Source organism: Dermacentor albipictus, chromosome 1, assembly GCF_038994185.2.
Source record: "Dermacentor albipictus isolate Rhodes 1998 colony chromosome 1, USDA_Dalb.pri_finalv2, whole genome shotgun sequence".
NCBI classification, from domain to species: Eukaryota; Metazoa; Arthropoda; class Arachnida; order Ixodida; family Ixodidae; genus Dermacentor; species Dermacentor albipictus.
The window spans coordinates 44,001,359-44,024,510 of record NC_091821.1 but is presented as its reverse complement, the minus strand read 5'-3'; the positions used below and the strand labels follow the sequence as shown (position 1 = coordinate 44,024,510).

The window sequence follows — 23,152 nt, the reverse complement described above, 5'->3', positions numbered from 1 at the left end:
TATGGCAGCCATGCGGGCCATATGGCCATGCTCTCGCGCTAGTGTCTACGAGAGGTATACACTCCCCTGTACTGTGCTCCCCTGCAAGCAGGCAAGCAGGGCGATATGCGGATAGCATATCTACCGTAAACACAGTGAATTAGAACTGTAGCATATTCATGGCGGACAGCACGGACGCACACGCGAGGACATACAGCCGAAACCAAGGAAGGAAGGAAGAATATGAAACTCTATGGAAGGAATGAAAGAAATATCATTTTTCAAAAAGAAAAGTAGGCGAGCGTGGTTGGGCCCTTAGTCCAGGGCTCCACTGGCGCGAGCGGCTCATTGGGCTTGGTCCAGGATCGAGAGCCACTTGGCTCTCCTTTCCCTCGTCCTCAAGCCATGCCTCCCACTGATTTAACATGAGTGCGTGTGCATTTATGTATGGGCTAGTAATAGTACAGATCACCGAAACCAAAAACCCCGCTAAATCCCAAACTAAACTCAAGTTAAAGAACTATTTATGCCTGCGTTAAACTTGCAACATTCGCAAAATTTCATTTCATAGGTTGTAGCATTTCTTTTTTTCTTTCTTTTTTTTTTCGTTCCTTAGTGTTCTAGCGCTTGTGGGTTCCCGGGCCGCCCAGATGTTCTGTGGTGCCACTGTCTGCAAACGCCTGGCACCACCGGCGGCACCGCACAGACCTTAGCGGCCTTAGCCGAGAAACATTACCTGGCAAGCAACAATGTAATAAAACATTGCTACTTGCTGCGTTCTGTACAGTTTCCGTTTTGGTAGGCTGACTCGGCTGGTCAAGGGTTGGTTCCAGAATGTGGTCAGACACCTTATTAATACTCGTAATTTCCATATTCACGGCCTTGCTGAGCGAAGGTACGTTATGTTTCAGCATACGATATCCACCATAACAGTTGAAGCGACGTGTGCCATGCGTGGTCGGTATGCGCCGAAGCTTTGCTCGCGAGAAGCTTGCCCTTGCGTCTGCTCAAAGCCGGTTTTTGCTGTTCCTTGAAGGTTTGACATGGCTGATGGTGTACAGAACCGACAAGTACCAGAAACTAAAGGCCGAAGTGGAGAAACAAAGCAAACGACGTAAGTGCGCTTTTTATGTGCGTATCACTCTTACACCGTGGTGCGTATGTAGTACAAGTTTGTCCGCTTGTTAGCAGTCAATCATCGTAGGAGTGCACCTGGTGACGAACTGTCGTGATGCTCGTTTATCGGCAATTAACAGCAGCATGTTCGTTATTGCAGTGGAAAAGAAAAAAGAGGCCCACGGTGAGGCAGCCGCCCGACAACAGAAAAAGAAAATAGGTAAGGGTTTCATGCTTCTTGATTGCACTTCACCACTATGTTTTGTTTTTGTTGTTTAATAATTGTCTATGATACAGAGCGGGAAGAAGAGAAGTTGAAGAACAATAACAGGGACCTCTCACTCGTGAGCGATCTTCCGTTTCCGTCTCTTATTTTGGCGCTGTAACGCTTGGCTTGAACCACTTGTCTGTCTGCTTGCAGGTGAAAATGAAGTCAATGTTTGCAATAGGCTTTGCCTTTACAGCACTTCTCAGCATGTTCAATTCAATGTGAGTGCATGACCTTTTCTTTTCTTTTGTAAGAGCCAACGAGGCTGTGGTGTCAAACAGCACTAGCGTTGTGCAAGCTAGCCGTCTCTGCCATGTTATGGTGGCATATAGCAATGTATTTCGCCGTAATGCGCCAATGTTGTTTCATGCACCTGTATTTTTGTGGACATGTGTCTAGGTGGTGTCACGCCAGCAAAGTGTCTGCATTATTTGAGTCATATTATAAGAAGCCAACAAACACTGACACCGAGGACGACATAGGGGAAATTACTTGTGCTTAATAAATTAAGTAAAGAAACGATAAATTAATGAAAATGAAAGTGGATAAAAAACAACTTGCTGCGGGTGGGGAACGATCCCATAACCTTCGCATCCACCTTTTTCATCCATTTTCATTTCCATTAATTTATCGTTTATTTCATTTATTAAGCACAAGTAATTTCCCCTATGTTGTCCTTGGTGTCAGTGTTGGTTGGCTTCTTATGGGTTTCTATAAGAATTTTAAAGCGAATTAGAATTACTTCGTTATACCCGTTAGTTCACTATAACCCATTTCAGTATAATGAGATGACTGTATATCTTCTGTAGTTAATGGTTAACGCATTAGTTAATCTGCATTATTGAAGTGTTTTTTAGCAGTGCTTTCACAACAACTTGCTTGCACACACTGGAGGGTTGTGCAGAAATATATGTTTCTGAAAACGGGTAATCTATTGTAGTAAAGAAACCGTGAACTGGCAAAAGACGGACACTGACACATGGGGAACAAAAAGAAAAGCCAGACAATTGGCACATGCAGAAGGGAGGAAGTGAACAAGTGCTAGACTTACACCACAGGAAAAAGCAGCATGTGCACAACACAATTTGGCATAGGAGAGCACAGAGGAAGCATTATCAAGCGGAGTCATTGTGTGAAGGCTCTTTGTTAACAGCAACAATGGTGCACTCACACATCTCTCATGGCCCAGTTTTAGAGTCCATGTCGGCCCTTGAAAACGCTTGAATTTAGGAACCATGTTTTCAAGGGCATGAAAGTCCTGTAATTTTAATGAGCCTTGAAAAACCTTGAATTTAGTCTATGAAATACATTTGCCAAGAAGTCATTGATTAGGAGCCTGAACAGATTCACCAAAAGACGAGTACAGTTACTCTGCAAAAGGCCAGAAAAGCTAAATGCATTGCTTTGTGCTCCTACACCTGCACCTATGTCAAGATGAAACTAGTCAGTGCCTGCAACCCTGCACTAAATCCACATTCAACAGGTGCAATGTAGGCAGCATGTTTGTCCTCGCAGTCCACATGCAGTGGTTCTCAAGCCCTTGACAATTCCTCTCCTTGTCAATTGAACAAGAAGTGGCGAGCAGAAAGTACTCAAAAACCACCCACGACTGTCTTGCTATTAATACATTGAAAGTGACCATCAAAGAGACTTATGGAATACAAAAAGTTTTTTCAGGAATGCAAGTGCAGTTGAAATTGTTTGAAAGAGGTTCAGAGAACTCGGAAAAGTTAAAAAAAATTTTTTTATGACCTCTTGAGGAACAGCCCATTGTACACTGAGCTCTAGGGGGTTGTGAAGCTTTTCTTAACCATGCGATAGCTGTAGAGAACTTAAAGGAACTTTCCTGTGATAGCGCAGTGTATAGCATGCAATGCAGTCCCCAGAGTAGGTGGCATTCTCAATGTTCCAATCAATAAAAAACTTAGGATGGCTATTTCATCTGTGAGGCAGCATTACTGTGCCCTTCTGGCATCAAAAGAGAAAGCAACAGCTTCGTGTTGGTGGACATGACCTCCCCTCTAGGCAATTAATTACAGGGGGCAAGCCAAAGGGAATGCACTAAAGTCTAAATTCTTTGTTCAAAATGACGTTTCATAGAATCACTTGCAACTTTGAATGTGTACAAACTGGTCCTTGAAAACTAGGGGTGTTCAAATATTCAGAACTTTCAAATAACAAATAGAATAGTATACTATTCCATTTGGTCTTAAAATTGACTAGTGACTATTCATAAATGAGAGTATTTTTTAAATACTTTTTGAATATTTGATTATGTGAACTGTGCCCAAATGAACAGAAAATTGGAGCGAAAGTACTGTGCATTTACAGCCCCACAGTAATAGACATAAAACATGGAAAACTTGCATAGTGGAGCAGGCTACGTCACTTGGATATCCATATTTTTCAGGCTGTACAGCGATCATTTGCACTTTCTGAAGAGCCCTGTGCACGTGAAGGAACTACACTTGTTTGCTCCTAATGCTCTATTTGTGCTTTTGATAAACGCTTCATAAAGTAAAATGTAATGACAGAAACTTGCTAACTTTGGAAATACTGTGATGTGAACATCGCTTCATATTAATTGTGATAATGGCTATTCATTATTTGAGAACTATTTGAAAAGCATTCCATATTTGATTCACCTCTGGCACTATTCGATTCGTATTCAATTTGTTCTCCAATATCACTATTTGCACAACCCTATTGAAAACCCCTGAATTATTGTCCTCTAAGCGAAAATAAACCCTGCAAGTCACTCTTGTGATAAGCTTCGACACTGAGGCAACTCTTTTCTAGGGTAAAGCCCCTCCATCCACGCGCCCCAGCGGTGGTGGCGCGTGGATGGAGGGGCTTTATTCTAGGGCACTGGTCATGCAAAAATTATCAGTACAGTATTTTACCTTTTGTATAAGTGGACTCTTATTGTGGATGTACTGCCAGCAAATATGGCTGTTGCTATAAAAACAAATTGAGAGGTTGAGAAACTGTCATTGAGGATAGTAAAGGGTGTGATGACCAGTAGTAGTGAAGCTTTAGCAGCACAACTCATTTCAAAAGTATGAGCGCTAACATTTTAAAAAGTATCTGAGCATTACACAAAGTGTCCTAGCTAACATTGGCCAACCTATATTTAAAAACCGGTTACGAGATACACGAGCCAACAACTTAGCAAACATCTTCCCAAAACTGGAGTATTGCTTATGTTTAATTAGCTAATTTGCAAATAATAATTATTAAAGTTGTAATTACTGGTCAAATGCCATATGTTACTTCGTGTTTGAAAACATCAGATCGAACAGGTTATAGCTCACATTTTTCTTGGTTACTTTCTTGGCATTTCAACGTTGTAGTAGCACAAAATATGTAAAAAAAAAAAAAATTCTGTGAGCGTGCGCCTCAGATGCATAAAAACAGTACTCTGAAAGGGTGTTTCAAACAACTCTACGAAATGGGCCGACTTAGCAGGCGTGTGAAAGCGACAAGTCATTCGAGCAACTGTTGGCTGCTGCCAAGATCAATTTTACTTACCACTGCCCTAAGCCAGTGAGCACTGTTCATGCTTACAGCATTATGCAGCTGCTTCCTCTTAGCATCAGCCAACAGTTACACCAGCCTTGTCACTTCTACATGGTAGGCAAGTTTGCCATTTAGACAAGTCAGTTATTGTGTCATGCACAAGCACACTCGCTTCACAGTTTTTTAATGCGAAAGCATTATATGCCCCATTACGTAAAAATCCTGCCGGCATCGGCTTGACCGACAGATAGTACCAAAAATGGCCGACAGTGCAGAGTAAAAACCGGTTAAAAATTCTCAGATTGACGTCAAATTTCTCAGGGAGGTCCCTGTAAACAAAGTGAATTAATAGCTTTGAAAAGAAGATTTTGTAAATTTCGGTCTGGGTAAAAATCTAACATGGGCCTCCGGGGTGCGAGACACGCTTCCCCAACGCCACAGTGGCTCCACGGTTCTGGCTGACTAAAGGTGTGCTTAGTGCCTGCATCATTGCACACGTCATGTCGCAGCCATCTGGCTGACTAAAGATGTGGCCTAGTGTGTGTGTGGGGAGGAGGTGGTGACGCCACGTCATGCGTGTACAACATGAGCGCGTTTGTGGCATTCCGAAATCTATGAACGGTATAATGCTTTGGCATTCCCACATGTAAGCACTCTTGTGTGTCTCTGCTTGATATTTTCTTCTGCATTTCTCACCAGTTTTGAAATGCAAAGAACAGTTTGTCGTTTGAACTTGCACCATTAGACCAAGAACTATTAAATTGGCTAATCAAATTTGGCTGATTAGCAAATAAACATAAAAGAAAAGACACTGCAGTTTTCAGAAGGCCCCCTGCCAACAAAATACTCTTGGTCCCATCCTCGAACCTTGTAGCCTGTTCTTTTAATAACCTGGCCCATCCAGCTTTAAATAATGGTGCTTCAACAACACTACTGCGCCTTTACTGGTGGGTCGCTCTTGCAGCTTCGTTGTGGCATTAAAGGCTGATGCCATGGCATCTTGTGGCAACAGCAGGCAACAGCTAGTTTCAAGGTTCGGAACATGGTGCACTAATTGACTTTGCCGCCTGTACATGGATAAACTACTTGAGCAAAGAAGGTCTGATGCCTTGTGATGCAGCCATCAGTGTTGCGACCATGCAAGGATGGTACGGGTAAGCCAATGAAGCAGGGAGACACTCTAGAGGGTATTAGGCAACATGTGGCTGTCAGGCAGCTGATAAAGAGGGGTTACTAGAAGGTAGCGCCACTAAGGGAAGCTTTAGCCAGTCATGTCCTCACAATTCCAGCAAAAAAGGGATCAGTGTGCGACACATGTTAAGGCATGTTATAAAGGGCGACGCAAGATAAACCAAACCCAAAGCAAGCGAAAAACATGGGAACACATGAACTGTAACGTGATAATATACAAGTAAATGAAAGACAAAATTTTGATTAAAGAAAGCCTTAAACGAGTTCCTCCATCTCTACAATTCTATACAGGTACTGCTATCTTCCAGCCCTTTGTAGAGCAATGGATGCCAGGCAAATGATGTTTCATGTATGAATATTGCTTTATAGTTCATGTGTTCACTTGCTTTGGGTTTGGTCTATCTTGAGCCACCCTGTACAAGACCCATGTAACTAAGGAAATGATGTGCTTGTTTCAGCTTTGATGGCCGGGTTGTTGCCAAATTGCCATTTGTGCCAATTTCCTGGATTCAGAGCCTCTCGCACAGAAATCTACCTGGAGAAGACTACACAGATTGTTCCTTTATCTTTCTTTACATCCTTTGCACTATGTCCATCAGACAGGTGAGTGCTGACCTGCAGTTCATTGGTAGTGAAATGTGTAGCCTTCTTGTTTACCAATGTTTTCGAGACCACATCCGACTGCTTTATTCTTTTTTTTTGGGTGGGGGGTGGGGGGAGAGATTTTAGCGTCATTTATTTTAGACAGTCCCAAATAAATTTCACTTTGAGGTCTCCTGTTGTGTCCATAATGCTCAATACCAAAAGTGATCGACTGCAACGTCACATTTTTAATGGCTCCCAGATTTGTACCAAGTTACCAGGCTGAGAAAAGAGAGCCATGAATATAGGCAGTATAAACGTTTGTGTGGTGCAAACATTCATTCTGTAGTAGTCCCATCACATCAGCAGTTAGTGCAACCTCACAGGGCCTGCAGTTGTACGAGTGAGCAGTGGTTCGAGATATTTTTTTCTGCGGCCATTGCATAATTGGCAAGCAAAAATATCCGTCATTGACCCAATTTACGTTTGTCAGACTTATTTTTATTACAAAAAAAAGTTGAGTATATTGTGTGCAAGCCTAATTTTTTCAAGCATGCAGAGTAAATGCTCTTAATGCTCACTTAATGCAAATGCTCACTTAATACAGAGTAAAAATTTAAATGTGTAGTCTGCAGCGTGTGCAATTCAATGTCCTGGAAGTATGGGCTAGGTTTGAAAGTGCAGCATAAGTATTGTGGTAAGAGAAAGACAGAATCAAAACTGTGTACCAATTTGCATTTTTAAAAATTATTTTTCAGAATACACAGAAGCTGCTTGGCTTTGCTCCCTCTAGAACAGCAAATAAGCAGAGTGGTACCCTCTTTTCACCAGGGCCTCAGCAATTGACCAGATAACAAACTTGCCTGTCCAAAATTGTGGAAATAAAACTTTTTATTTGTGATGAATACCCTGTGTGCTAGTGACTCATAGAATTCCTAAGTTAGAGAGATTGTGTGTCTATTATATCAGTAGACAGTTGCTACGACAGCACTATAGCAGAAAATGGAGGGGTTGCAACAAAATTACAATTCAGCAGGAAAAAATTCATACTGCTGAAGCAAAATGAGAGCAAACCTTTGGTCACCATTTGTGCTTATGGCTGGATATAATATTGAGCTAGACTGGCATTTGAACGAATACATGCTGGCCTATATATATAAAATATACAGTTAAACTTTGATATAACAAAATTGCGTTGTGTTGAAATTAGATTTTTTATCCAAATAAATACAGTAGATTTTTCTTGCCCAGAAGGGGTCGTAAAATTTTCTGAATTATTGGGCAATCAAGAAAAGCAAACTTGAATGAGGAAAAAAAATTCATTTTGTTGAAATTGAGTCAGCGACGAAAGATATGGTTTCATGTCGTTTCAGCAATATCTTCATGTCGGCAGTACAAATTAAGTGAAGCCAGCCACACTTTCACATCCACTCCACCTCCGCGGTTGATAAGTGTCGACGCTGTCATGAAGAGCGCCAGCAGCTGGGAGCAGTCTACCTCTTGCTTCGAGTCTCCGAATCTCGACATTATGCAGCTTCCATACAAAATGCCCTGTAAGACGGCGCATATGATGCCACGCCATCTCGGCATGCCCACTCTTTGCAAACGCAGCATATTGCTTCTAAAACGGTGCTCAGCTGTGCTGACAGCCATGTACAGCCACGGTCGTGCTAGAAAAAGATATGCATAAAAATTATGAAAAGTTAATAATTCGTTATATTGAAGTTTGTTATATTGAGATTTAACTGTATTCAGTCAATATAGTGCATGAAGTTGTCGGGCGTATCTTAAAGGGGCCCTCCAACACAAACTGGCCGTGGCACCAATGGTATCGCCATGCAGTGATGGTTAACAGCAATGGATGTGGTGTGGATGTCGCATTGTCTGCCCAAGTGCACACACACGCACAGAAATGTCTATTACAGCTTTTATGAGTTTGAGAATGGGTTTCCTGTGCCTGTCCGTTCTTTGTTACACCGTTGTAGTCAGCATCACCTTTGTCATATGATATGGTAAAAAAAAAATAAACCTTCGCTCACCACTTTCACTGTGGGTCAAACTCTCGCCCCTGTGGCATTCAAAATGGAAAACAGCTCAAAACACTGCACTCTGTTTTCAATAGCAAACTCTTCCTTGTGGCAATGTGCAGTTGAGATGGTGTAAAACAAATACGTGTTGAAATGCAGGTGCGTTAACCGCTGCGCAGCTTAGGCGCTATAGAATTAGTTCAGGGTGTTGTGCACAATGCAATTCTAGGAGTGGAGGAATCTGTTCATGTAGTGGTGTTTACAGCTGGCAATGCTGTAGCAGACAAAGATGTTTTATGCATTGCAAGGTTGTTGAAAGGCAGCTGTGTCGGCAGCAAGAGCCTTCTACTACGGCATGAATCTGGAGGTAGAATACCCCCCCCCCCCCCCTCGCCCCTTTTTGTCATTTGTTTCATCAGTCTACTTTGTAGACAGTATGTGCTAGTGGAGTGAAGGAAGAAAAAATGCAGTGCATATGCACCAATGCTGCCAGCACGTGTCATGCAAGGCTTTGGAATAATGCACGGAAAAGTAATGGCAATGGCATCTCTTTATTGTGGCACAACAGACACTTCAGAATGCTAGTTCTCAGCTTGTGTTGGTAACAGGAGCCTGTCATAAGAAAACTTTATTTGCATGCACTTCATGCGCATCCACTGTAGCAAGGAACCTGTCGGCAGCACTCATGGAGATAGTCAACAAGCTGGCAACAGCAGATTCAAACTTCCTCTACGTGTACGAAATGGGCTTATTCTATTGGCTGCACAAGGTTTAGTCTCGGGGGAGGTCAACGGCCAACAAAATCAGAGTTCAGGGCACCTTGCATTCAGAAAATTTTCTGCTCAATAATTTACATCCATGTGAATGAATTCCTAATATCCAATGTGTCTGCATTTGACATTAAAGGCCGATTTATTTATATCTAAAGCATAGCTGTACTACCTCAAAAACTTCTAGGTGTCAATGTGATGTGCTAGGGTGGCTGCTGCCACTATGCATGTGCATGTTCACAACACAAATTAAAAGCTTTGCACTTTCTTTTTCACCTTGAAGCTTCAAGGTATTTTCTAAAGCTCTGTAGAAGTAAATCTTAAGCTTGACATTCGGCTCTATCTGCAGCACCCCAAAAATGTAAAGAGTGGGGTGGACAATGACTATACTACTACTGCTGCAGGCAAGCCCTTTGTTTCGTACTTAAAATAGGTGTATAGCACTTCATAACCTAACACATTACACTTGGACTTTGAGATCAAGAACATTCTGTATGTCTACTACTGACATATGTGAAGATGATGTGCTAGGATGGTTATTTTTCGAGCTTCTACTTTCTGAACAAGCTGAAAAAGTTGATGCACGCTTTTAAAGGCATTCACATTTGTCTCCAGCAGTACCGAAATAAAACATACTGGCTGACTATACTCCCACAGCAGGTAAATCTTTCATTTGGAATTTGAAATGGGCAGACAGCACTTCTACTGTGCAAGTCCCATAATATAACATATTACACTGTGGCCTTGAGACAGCTAGCACTCGTACTACACAATACTAGCCTCTTTAATGGGCTCTTGATGTATAAATCTCTCCAAGCCAAAACGTTTTAAGTCAATGCTGACATATTTGCCATCAAGTATGAGCTCCATAATAGCCCTACCAACCCCAGGTGCCATCTGGATGCCATGTCCACTGAATCCAGTTGCGAAGAAAACATTGTTATAGCAAGGATGCCGTCCCACGCAACCATTTTGGTCTAATGTGTTGTAGTCGTAGAATCCAGCCCAGGCACTTTTCACCTGTAATACAAAGATAAGCAAACAGCTTTTCATGATGTGCATTTAATCCCATGGGAGCATATTTCTAAAATGTGCCAAGCCACAGGTACCATATATTCCGGTCTATATCGCACCTTTGCCTTTGTATAAGTCGCACCTCCCCAAAACGGCAGTTTTTCAAGAAAAAAACGTATACAAGGTGCACAAGATGCACCTGTTCATTCGGTAAGCAACTTAAAAAAGATACAGTGACGTTTCACTTCATTAACGCAGATTACGAACACGCAATAACAGTGTTTTCGTTTGGCATTTTTGCGGTCCGCTCAGCAGCTGAGCGGAGCGGAAACATGAATGAGCATGTGCCTTCCACTTAGCCACAAGCGGGTTAGTGGAGTGACAAACATGGTACGCTTACAAGCTGCCTGAGCGAAGCACGCTGCACAGTGTGTTGGCTAGCATTGGCATCAGAAAGGATTGAATTGGATGCAAAAGCAAGCTCACTAGCTATCACATGGCATTCCCCAAGACTGCGCTTTATTTTCCACTGTATAAAATGGACCAGTAATGCATTACAAGTGCACATCTACTTATTTCGTGGACAAACTAGTTATATATATTCGTTTTACTTTATGAAAGTGATCAATGGGTGTTCTTTTTTTTTCATTACCCTGAATTTGGCCAGAGGGTGCTGCAACTACGAAAGATTCGCTCCGCTAAGCTAAACTTATAACTAGAGAGTTTTAGGAGAGCGTTTACGGTCTGCTCCACCCGGACCGGCGTATCATAACAATTTGCACACAGCCTCTCAGCAGAACACTACATGGAACACAGATGCGCCTGCGCACAATGCTCATGGCGGCAGCGGAACGTAGAACGCTGCCCACAATCCACTAGGAACCCGATTTTGCAGAGCGTCGGGGTGCATCTAGTTGCTTTCTTTGTTGTTTTACAACCCAGCTGAGAGCACGTAACTGGTGTCTCTGGGAGACACGCTTGTTAGATAAGCTAAGTCAATGCATTCTATGCAGCCACCGGTGCGCGTGAAATGGGCACAGAGCGGAGCGTAAGCAATGCTCTGCTAAAACTGTCTATTAAGATGTGAAAATCGCTCGCCACTCCGCTGTGGCTTAGCAGGGCAACAACTCGGAGCGGAGCGAACCGTAAGGACGCTCAACTAAAACGCTCTAATATGGACACTCCGGGCACATTTCTGCTGTCATGGTCACTGCAATGTTCCGTACAAAGTCTAAGGGTGATAACATCGTCCTCGCGCGCCGTATGCTGTATGTGCGAGTGATTTAGCGTGCGACGGTGAGTCGAATCGCGCACGAGGGAGGAAAGCGGGAAGGCAGCGTGGGAGGGAGGGGTGGTGGTGGCTTGTACTCTGGTAGCAACTGCATAGTTTAATTAAATTATGGGGTTTAACGTGCCAAAACTACCATCTGATTATGAGGCATGCCATAGTGGGGGACTCCAGAAATTTGGACCACCTGGTGTTCTTTAATGTGCACCTAAATGTAAGTACATGGGTGTCTTCGCATTTCGAACCCACCGAAATGCGGCCGCTGTGGCGGGGATTCGATCCCGCGACCTCGTGCTCAGTAGCCCAGCACCATTGCCACTAAGCAACCACAGCGAGTAACTACGTAGTTTGCGCTGCGGCATGTGCCGTATTTTCAAAGCGACCTGCAGGTGGCGACGACTTCGGAATCGGTCGAACCTGCGGTCGGCCTGCCGCCGCTTGTGTTGCTGCTCCATCCTTCTCGCACGCTGCTTAGCAACTCGATCACAAGAACCCAGTACTGCCATAGTGCGCACACAACCTGAACACAACTGCCAGAGGACATCAACCCAGCGCACTTCACGTGGCCAAGCATCCAATCCAATTTTGACAAGTGTTTTTTTTTTTCCGTGGAAAAAGAAAGAAAAAAAGAAAGAATGTATATAGTTCATACCGTTCTATAAAATGCACCGATGAAAAAAAACAAAACAAGGATTATACATTGGACAATACGGTAGTAACAATTGTACAATAATGCAGCAAAAGATATGAAGTGAAATAATTCAAGGATGTTGTAGGAGTTGATAAAGAGAATACACAAAATGCGATAATCTATCGACCCTTGATTAGTAAAGCACGCTTCATCATTACCCACATAAAAGCAAAACACGAGAACATTTTCACTATTGCTAATTTTACAGGAGAAGGCAGAATACTTTCATCCCCCTTCGAAATATGTTTCACAGCATGTTTCAGCTAACATTTACCAAGTTAAAGAACAAAGCCTTCCACATGGAAGAAACCAACTGTACTTTGTTGGCACTCATCTTAAAAAATCAGCATTTTTTTTTTTATTAGCTTTGTGGTCTCTATCAATACTATGTTTTAAGTCAGTTGAAAAAAAAAACAAGCAAAAAAACCAAAAAAACAAACAAATCACTGCAGAAAAAGAATGAACAAGGATCAGAGATGTGGATATGACAAATGCATTCTGCACTGGTTTAGTCTTAATCAGTACCATGAAACAGCTTGCCTAGCAAGCATTTATAATACATTGCTTTAGAGTCCAACCGGAAACATAAGTTTATGGCACAATATATATATATATATATCAAACCATTTATTTAAAAGAAAAAAAAATGCAGAAAGCGAGCATGTTTTGCACACCTACCTTTTTCCCACGTTTAAAGAAAAGCCTATCTACTTCATAAAATATACTGTGGCACCTTACGTGTTCACACATTTATATGAATGAACAACTTCTGCCTGCAAAATGAACAAGTGGGCCCACATATGTGGCATGCTGCCTTCCCTGGTGGCGACTGCTGCATTTGTTCTGCTGCATGGGTTTGCCTGATGTTGCCAATCAAAGAGCATGTGCTAAGGAGCCGAAGGCGTGGCTTTTGCGCACTGCTTATTATCACAAACTGTTGTGCGGTGCTATTTGTATGCAGAAATAATCTGTCCAACCCGACCTTTCCGTGCAGAGTTGTCGGTGCAAGGTGCATACACAAGCTGCACACAGTTCTGCTAAAAACTCGGCTTGATGATACTGAAGGTAAGGTCTGTAGCAGTCGTAAAAGAAATCAATGGAAAAAGATTGAGTTTCCATTATGCTGCTACATCAACATCTCTCTACATGCCAAAAAAATCTTTATTATACAACAATGTCGGAAAGAGAGAGAGAGAGTGTGTGTGTGTATGTATGCACACACACCTGTGAGCAGTTCCTGCTTGCACTTGACACTGCAGATAAGATAGGCCACCATAACATCTTAATTCCTCATACACACCCGACGAATGCCTATTGTGGATCTATTAATTAAAAACTAGAGCCACACTACAAGAAGCTACAAGCTGAGATGCACCTGTGTGCATTACAAGCAAGCTTTATTTGCACAAGTCCAATGAAGAAATAGAGATCACTAGAGCTGAACCTGGGTATAATAAAACTGCAGGGAGAACAAAAGGGTTCGGTATGAGCATAGGAATTCAGTACATTAAACATGGTGTCGACTCTAATTGAAGCAGCTGCATGGGTTGTGATAATTTCCCAAGGCAGTGACAGGTCAGAACCTACCATTCAACACCTGCAAGAACACTGTGACTGGAAGGTAGGAGATGTGATGACTAGCAAAGGAATGGACTTCATAAATAAGCATTGGAGCACATGGGTCACTACGCTGCGCATTCACCGCCTGGAAATGTGTGTACCATTACTCAGCAACACACTTGGACTTGCTGCCATATATACAGGGTGTTCCTACAAAGACTAAGTAATGTTTAAAAATAGCCAATTTTGAAATAAAATGATGGTTCCTTCGGAGACATACCATCAGTGATGACAACTATGAGGTGACAAGTGATACATGGCATTTAGTTGCTAATTTTTAAAAATGCATTAAATTTAGAACTTTTAGTTTCAGCGGGATCATCGTAATTGGGAAATTAAGGCGAGCTCTCAATACAAGCGATATCAACTTTTGGATCTAGAAAAATGTGATTACCCGCGGGATTGCAGCACGACAAAATTCGACTATTAGGGCGCGTGAAACTGAAACTGGGAGACTGCTGCGAGTGCAAACCAGCACCCCTCAAGACAATGTTCTACTTCCATCACCCAGCGGCGGGCAGCCAACACACTGCGACAGGGAGGAGCATGGAGGTCAGATTGTAGAGTATGCTACTTTACGGTGAATAGCAATTAATGAAAGGCCCCTAATGCATAAGTTGGGCCCTTTTCAAGACGACGCTACTCAGCTGCAATTGCCTCAAGTCATCCTCTCGTTTTTTCAGCTTTAGAGCTGTCAGGTACCCCTGTCTGTGCATGTGAAATGCTTCCCTTAGTTGTTTGCTGGATGTGCCTTTTTGTCTGGACTCCATAATCCAGCTCCTGCTTCTCTAGCATTCCCTTGATATGCCGCATGCACTCTCATTGAACTTTAGCATAGCCAAGGCTGCTGTAAATCTCTGCTGTTCCAAGGGATTCAAACTCCATCTTCGGGCACATCTTTCACACTAACACATTGAATGAATAATTTGCAGTTTGTGTCTGCATCCTCAAACATTGTTCAAGGAGCTCTGGCATAGCCTGTTGCATAGGGGCACTAGCTCTTTGGCAATGACTCTACTGAAGGCTGGATGGTAGGTTCTTGGTGCCGACAGCTTGCAGGCATCAACAAGGGTTTTGTGCCTATTGTACTCCAAGTACTCACCAATTGCAATTCAATCGTAATCCATAAAAGTTTCAGTATTGGTTTGAAAGTCAATCCAAATTCACCGCAATTGAAAATATGCCACTCGTTTGTTTTTTGTTTGTGAAAATTCTATGTCCACATTACTTATGTAGCTTTGACAGCGTTGCGTGCTAAGTATGAAACGGAGTACAGACAATGCACCCATGCAGAGGTTAAGCCAAATATTATTGCTGTAAACATAACAAGGATCCTACAGTTCCGCTCTGAAGACTGCCCTTCTCTTTGCTTCAAATCTCTTGAAAGCTTTGCCACCTTTCATCTTTATGGCGGTCCACAAGGCCCCATGGCCTCTGGTCGGCTTTCTATAGGCATCATGACCAAATGGTGCCTTGAAATAGAGCAAAAAAGATTTACTCGACTGTGCTAAATAAAACTTATAAATATCCAGTCTTAAAAAAGCCCAATAAAGGAACTTGGCTTTGCACTTATGGTAGCGATTTACCTATCTGCTGAAGTGATCCTGGCTCCTCCATAGTGCACAACACTGTCATTGTAAATGTTTTTATTTTCGTCCATCCCTGCAAATTTGCATGCTCCATTCTGTATTTGTAAATATTGTGCAACCACTGGGCATCTCCACAGAGGCCAAGGTGTTGTCATGCCAAATGTTGGCCCTTCATCATAAATAGGAAGTTTTTCACTTGATTAACTGGGTTGAGGGAAATATTAGAATTTAGTAATCAACTACCACTTTAGATAGGTGGTCGCTGGGGTGCTACTTGATAAAAGAAAATAGAGAAATCACAAAACAAGATAAAGCAAGACATATATTCTATACATCTTAAAAAATGTACCAAGGCTCCTGTAAAAAAATAGTGATGTACCAACTACATGTAATAACACTTGCACATATTATAGATGAAGTTTCACCTTCAAGGACTTGAAAGCTGGAATCCTGTGTGCAAGTGTTGGCAAAATTGCTTTATCGAAGAACGAATAATCCACATCAAGATCCCCAACATCTGGTTCTTCATCCTGTGATGAAAAAGAGCAAGAAAAAGAGCTGGATATAACAGTATCTCATTCCTAGTCTCTTTTTTGCACTTGTTGCAATACACCTCTGAGCACGAAGTATTTTAGGACAGCTTGGTGAGGGAAAATGCAGTTTTCATCACAGCACGACAGATGATGCAGCAGGTGTGTTCTTATCGTTTACGTGCTCTTTTATGGGCGCGACGCAAAAAAATTGTGATTTTGTAAATTTTCGCTGATTTCAATCAACAGTGTCAAGAAACAAAAGTGATGAATATTTAAGCAGCAGTAACTGCTTAGTACTGCTCAAATAACATGCCGTGCTACTCCTGAAATGAGCTATCAGCAGCAGTGGTGGAACAGCCATTTCATCTTTTGGCACAGGTCCTAGCGCAGGCAATAAGCCAATTTGGCGCAGCAGCAAGCACTTTTGGTGCATGGTCCAATGCACGTGTGCTTACCAGATACCATGCAAATTTTAACTGATATAGTCATTATGTTGTGGAGATGGGTTTGCGCGAAGCTTACCCGGCAAGCGTGGTCAGGAAAGGACGCAATGCTCCTCCACACCACAAAAGGTGCTACGGCCGGGTTCGTCAATGCGGCGCAGAGGTAGCACCACATATAGATCGCCAACAAAGGTGTGTTTCGTTTATTAACCCAGGATGCAACACAGTGCGACAGTCACGGCTTGTGGGCAAAGGCTCACCGCAAGACCGATCAAGTATGTGCACCTACACTGAACATTGTGGGGATGCTCGACTCTCACGCCTCCCCTGATATTGTTTTCCCCACATGGTTCTCGCATCTCCTGTAATCCGGTTTCTCCCTGTAGCTAAGTGCCGGCGACGGTTGGTGCGGTTGCAACATATTACGAGAGATGGTGCAAGTGTTGCACTGCTAATGTCGCCTGACGGCGGGGTTAGTCAGGCGCAACAACGTGGAAGTTCTTCCTCTTTGGCTCGGGGTCAGCAAGCAGCGTGGACGTTCCGTGTGTGTGCTGATCTATGCTTCTGTGAGACCGTCTCACGAGGCATAGGAGCAGGATACTGGAATGGAAGAACACGATCGTTCGAATTCACCACCGTTCGCATGACCGTACACGCGAACAACCAGGCGGTAGTGTCCAGCACGGGGCAAACATATTCGCTCGATATCCAGACGCGGTGAGTCGAACTTCCTGTATTTGTAGCATGCCCATTGGCACATTCTGTGGATAGCAATTCGGCTAGCAGGCATTAGTGTATAAAAGGTGCAATAAGTGCCCTTGTGATTGTTTGCACTGCTGTGTTGTCGTTCCTTTGTCCCTAGAGCATGTGCAAGAGCCCCACAACATGACGTCATGCAATATACTCATGCCATGCACATTACAGAGTTTTCGAATAGGGGCCACAAAGGTTTTGCGGCCACACACACACACACACACACACACACACACACACACACACACACACACACACACACACACACACACACACACACACACACACACACACACACACACACACACACACACACACACACACACACACACACACACACACACACACACACACACACACACACACACACACACACACACACACACAAAAGCGTAAGCACTAGCGCGCCTGCGTGAGACGCAAAGAGCGCTTTGCGTCTGCGACAAATAGCGCAGCGACCCAAGCTTGACGCAAAAGTTATGCGTCAACCAGCATGGCAACACCCATCGAAGTGCCAGCTCTCACGGTGTACCACATTCGACCTCATTCGCTAATACCATGCTTAAGCATGCACCACGTGCAATTCTGATTGCAGCGGCTGTTTTGCAAAGCCCGCTACACCCAAACATCGAAAAAGCTCACCTTTAATCCTAAAATGTGACATACTCTTTCAGCAAACACTGGGGTAACATGCAACTGGGTTCGATGACCACCAAAATAAAACACCAGCAAGACGGTACAGCGGCACTACATTGTGCATTCATCAGAGAGAAATGCACGAATGACAAACCGAACAACTCTGACGAGGCCTTAGAGTTTCTTTCTTCTATATAGCGAAGAACTCTATGGGCAGGCCTCTGCTTTCTTCTACAATGATGATGATGGCATGCTGTTGGTTTTGATTTCAGTTTTTCTAGCTGCTAAGCGTTAACGGAAGGAGGATTTCTTATAATTTGGCGCAGGCTCGGTTCAATTTTCCACTAAAATGCCGTTTTGGCACAGGATGGCACAAAGGCCACTACTGACGCGACGTGAAGTATATGGATGAAATTGGTGCAGATGTTCCACCACTGCAGCAGTATCCTTGTGCAGATGACGTCTGTCAGCCCCATGCCAGATGCTCCGTCGTCAATATTTCTAGACTGTCCCAGCTACTGTTCTTCAGTTTGCAACAAATAAAAGCCAACGTGACGCACATGAAGTGTGCTAAGACAGAGACTTTGGCGAGTCAAGATAGGAGCATGCACGCTGCTTGCGATGCTAAGCAAGATGAGATGGAACACCTCGCCGCTTTCCACGTTTGTCACGAGTCTGCAGACTGTTGTGTTTGTGCCGCTGCTTCAAAATATGGGGAAGTAAGCGCCGATATCATAAACGAGTGCATTCATCCACGCATAGACGTGGCTAGTGGTGCATAGTCCTAGATAGCCTTGAAGCGTGAGCATACCGAGCACACTGTGCGCATCCTCCCTTTCCTTGAGAGCCGACTCATACAACAGAGGGCACATCAGCACCGTGCCCTACGCCACGACTATATTGGGATGCCGGAGTGAGTGCTGTTTCACCTTCTGAAAAATTCTTGCTACATGCCTCTAACTATATTTCAGTCACACAGTTTCACCATGAACCAAGTACACCACACCCACCTGCAGCTCATCATGTTACAGATGCTCACCTCAACTACAAGCAAACTTCTACATGTATCAAGGCAAAAGTATGACAAGGAAAGCAAAGCTTTCAAGGGACACTAAAGGCCAATACTAAGTCGACGTGAACTGTTTAAATACCATTCCAGAAACCTTGCAACATTTGTTTTGTGCCAAGAAAAGACTTAGTTTATGAGAAAATTGCATCTGAAGGGTCCGAATACCTTTTTCAAAATTCAAATCTCTTGCCACCCAACCGGGGGACCGGTGACATTGCATACACCATCACCACCCTTTGCTGCCGCCGGTGAGTAAAACGGCACCCGACAGACGGCGGTACCAAGCCAAGACCGTGGATTCGCCGCTGCAGCTGCTTTTTGGTCAAGTGGCATAGACCATTTGGGCATCCCATGACATCACATAGAAGTTGAAATGTCTGCTACTTGCAGTATGTGCAAGTTTCGCGAGCCAGCAAAACCAGCACAGCACTACGCAATGACAAATCTACTGAAACGTGAATGCGTGGGCAGCGCAGGGTCGAGCGAAAATGAAATCTTTCGACCACTCGCGTCGTTGTCAACGATTTCAATGAGTTATTTTTTCATAAGATAAAATAGAACTGGACAAGCAGCATTTTATTACATCTTATAATACAATACAATTACGTTTTTTTTATTGACAGAATTTAACTCGGGAGTGCTTTCATCACTAAGCAAGTACTTGAATGCCCCGGGGCAGTCCCTAATCATGTCCCGCATTTACCTTACTTTCTCAATTATTAAGCCTCTGTTTGCAATAATATTGATGCCTTGAGAGATTCTCGAGCACTAATCTATGACTTTAGCTTGACTTAATATTTGCCGTTAGTGTCCCTTTAAAAGTTAGTCGCACTAAATGCTCTGTCAAGGATCACATGGGTTTTGATGCAGTGCCCAAAAGCTTCACTATGAAAAAAAAAAAATGTTTTTCTTTTCCATTTTGAAAAGCTTATGTCACCAGGAAAGACACTGGCTGAATGTTACGTGAACATTCTAGCATCATGAACTCCCACGTTTATACACCAGCATGTACAGGCCCATGCACACCACTACCTGCCAATAGACATGCAACTTTTTTTCCCCCTTCATGGAAAAAACATTTGATTTGTCCACATAAGAAAGCCACTTTAGGGAGCCATTTGGCAGTGAGCGGACTCAATCAATATAGGGTGCGTTCACAATTTTCATTCAATGTAGTCATTTTTTGCGACATATTCACACTACGGTTGTAAAATGCATTAGTCCTTGCATGAATAATGAAGCTAAGGCTTTTTGAAAAAGCTCTGCTTCTCCACATAGAGTGGAAACATATAATAGTGGACCCAGAATAGTGAAATGGATGCAACTGAGAAAGAAAGATATGATTAACTACATCTGCTAATGACATAAAGGCCCCACCAACCTTTCACAAGCTTTAAAGGGACCAACAGCTGACATTAGATCTCGTCTAAAGTATTATAATAACAAGACTCCACATTTAAAGATCTGGGCACCAGGCCTGGCACCACCACCTTTGTCAGGCAGTCACTCAACACTTGGATCAGAATAAAACTTATTTCAATTGCGAAGCTTTCTGAGGAACATGTATAGATTTCTTTTGGACCTTCGTGGCTACTTTAAGCTGATGACATAGAACTTCCTTCCGCTTGCAGATTTTAGCAAAACTCATTTGCTTATCAGTGATCCTGCGCTTTGAGTAGTAAATAATAGATTTGCTCTTGGCCTACTAGCCTCCTTACTAGCTCAGTTACAGTACAGTGACTGCACTAGAAAGTTGTTAGTACCAGGATTTATCCTTGAACCAAGACAAACTTATTTCTTCAACTGCAAAGATTAGTTGTTTTCTTGCGCGTGTTTTTTGAAGAACCCTTGAGTTTCCAATTGTAGCTTCATACCATCTCCTGGTCAAAACCACTTTTTCTTTCATGAAATGCCTTGGAAACTTTATACAGAGCACATGAAGTATATGGACAGCAAACAATCGCAACATTATATGTGAAAACCCTCACCTGCATTTCACTGCCTACCAATGGCAAACACATGTCACCACCAAAAAAAAAAAAAAAATCTTCCTCACACATGAGAATGTATAGAATGATGTACACCCGTGAATATATGAACCACAGGCTCCCCGAAAAAACTGACTTTCTTTACAAACTGAAATGGACAAGTGCAATAGAAAGTTCGAAATGCCAAGTCTGGACTGCAGTTCTCAATTTTAAGTTACATTCATAGACGAAGAATAAATTGGCTCTGTCGCAGAATCTTTGGTCGGTATACTTTTGCTCAGGGGAGTACGAGATGTATGATGCAAGAAAGAACATTTTTCGCCATAGAATGGAATATCACCATTTCTCTTAACTACGCCCGTATCCTCGAACCAGTACTTGAAGTGCCAACACTCCAGCAAAATATCTCACGTTGACATAGCCTTCTTCAAAAACAAAAGCACAAAATCTTTGACAGCAGTACACAGAGAAGGCATTGGATTTGGCAACATTAGTAAAGCCTGCAGTTAATTTTCAAATTTGTGCACTAAACCACAGAATAAGTATTCTGTTTTACAGGGACAATAAGAATTGTACCACCACAAAATTCTCACTTGCACATTTAAAGACCTCCTGATGACCATTAAGCCTTAACCATGAAAATAAAATTGAGATGCCCATACTTTTACAAAACAGCTGTAGCCACTACCCTAATAGAGAACAGCTAGGCAGAGTGGCACCCTTGAAATGAGGTGATGTACAATGCATTTTGAGTGTAATATTACTTTCCTGCTATTTTGATGATGCAGCCACTCTGAACAAACACACAACATTTAACAAATGCATCTTCCTACCAAACTCTTGAAATGCAAACACCTTGTCCAAAAAGGCCGTTTGAGCACATGTCCACCAACTGGAGCATACAGTGGAAAGCCTATTGACCTGACTAGTGCAGTGCTCTGATGTGCAGCACTTCCACAAATTGTTATTTAGAAATTAAGTGAAAAGCCAAAATCTGGGCAAAGTAATGCGCTGGTTAAACAGCACATACCAAAAATTAAGGTGCACAACTTACAGGAGCAGGCGACTTGCCACAAACAAAGTGGCCCCCAAGGCCCTCTCGACGACAGTACACTCCATTAGGTGTTACAACCAGTGGAAAGTTGAGCCCAGGGCCATCTGGGCAGTGCACAACGTACACATAGCGCTTCCTGCACCAAAAATACAGAAGCAAATGTTATCCTGGCACTGTTTGCAGCATTGTGTCTTGCTACATTGTTGACAAGGAACAAACAAATTACATTCATGGCACACTTGTACACTTAAAAAGAAATACACCAATTACAATTACACTTACCTCATTCAAAAATTTATTTGATTATTGTGACCAATTACTGCCCCATGAAAGTAATCGAGCAATTGCTCAAAAAGTAACCGGTTCATTTTACATTACTTTCTTCCCAACTTTCACTAACATTGCACAAGCACAATAAATTGAACGAGCTGCCCTGGCTCTTTCACTGCGTTCTCTACAGCCCTTCGCATGTTATTTACCTTTGCTAACAATTGCTTTTCAATATTTTCCTTGGTCATCTTCCCTCGTTTCCGTGTGAAAAGATCAACAGCGATTCAAAACTTGCTCAATGTGTGTGCCGGAGGGAAGGGAAATGTTGCAATGTACAAAAACCTTGCGCACAAGATTGTGCTTACTAAATGCCACACTGCTTGCATTTGCATCCTCTATACAGCGCAGTGCTTCATTGTTTCCGGAGCTTGGATAAGCTGCTTTTGGTTAAGCCAATGAAAACTGATAAGTATCATCTATAGAAGATTTCTTGGCATTAATGTCCAAAGTGGTCATTGCTATCTAGCCATATCAGCACCGGTTCAATTTGGCGGCCAAAATCTGTTGGGGCGTTAAGATGAGTAAACAAATACTGAGTGCCTGTGTTTGCCTATCTACACATGCGCATCCACGAAGCTGCTGCTTGCCACGACTATGGAAATTCTACTGTAGTCCTCGCCAAATACAAGCGCTCAGAGGTATGTCGCCTGTTACAGCTCGTCTGGCCAATAAAGTATCTGGCTACATGTAAT

At 42.9% G+C, this 23,152-nt stretch overlaps 2 protein-coding genes across 3 annotated transcripts in view; one reads left to right on the top strand and one right to left on the bottom strand.

The window, feature by feature from the left end:
• Positions 1–651: 651 nt before the first annotated feature.
• On the top strand, positions 652–7,560 carry LOC135906365 (calcium load-activated calcium channel). Of its 2 annotated transcripts, none has more exons than XM_065437718.2 (7): positions 652–874; positions 1,016–1,093; positions 1,256–1,315; positions 1,393–1,439; positions 1,517–1,584; positions 6,532–6,676; positions 7,414–7,560. In XM_065437718.2, the coding sequence occupies exons 1-7, from the start codon at positions 814–816 to the stop codon at positions 7,507–7,509; spliced, it is 555 nt and encodes a 184-aa protein (XP_065293790.1). In that variant the 5' UTR covers positions 652–813; the 3' UTR covers positions 7,510–7,560. The 2 variants fall into 2 exon arrangements, with proteins under 2 accessions (XP_065293790.1, XP_065293798.1); XM_065437726.1 differs by lacking the exon at positions 652–874 and adding an exon at positions 915–936.
• A 1,654-nt stretch (positions 7,561–9,214) lies between these two features.
• The window catches only part of LOC135906406 (FAD-dependent oxidoreductase domain-containing protein 1-like), a 73,623-nt gene continuing 59,685 nt past the window's right edge, over positions 9,215–23,152 (bottom strand). The window contains exons 7-9 of the mRNA XM_065437793.2: positions 22,131–22,266; positions 16,080–16,184; positions 9,215–10,472 (exon numbers count right to left, since the gene is read on the bottom strand). Of these exons, the coding sequence (XP_065293865.1) occupies positions 10,218–10,472; positions 16,080–16,184; positions 22,131–22,266 (496 nt within the window). The 3' untranslated portion in view covers positions 9,215–10,217. The remainder of the gene's footprint in view (positions 10,473–16,079; positions 16,185–22,130; positions 22,267–23,152) is intronic.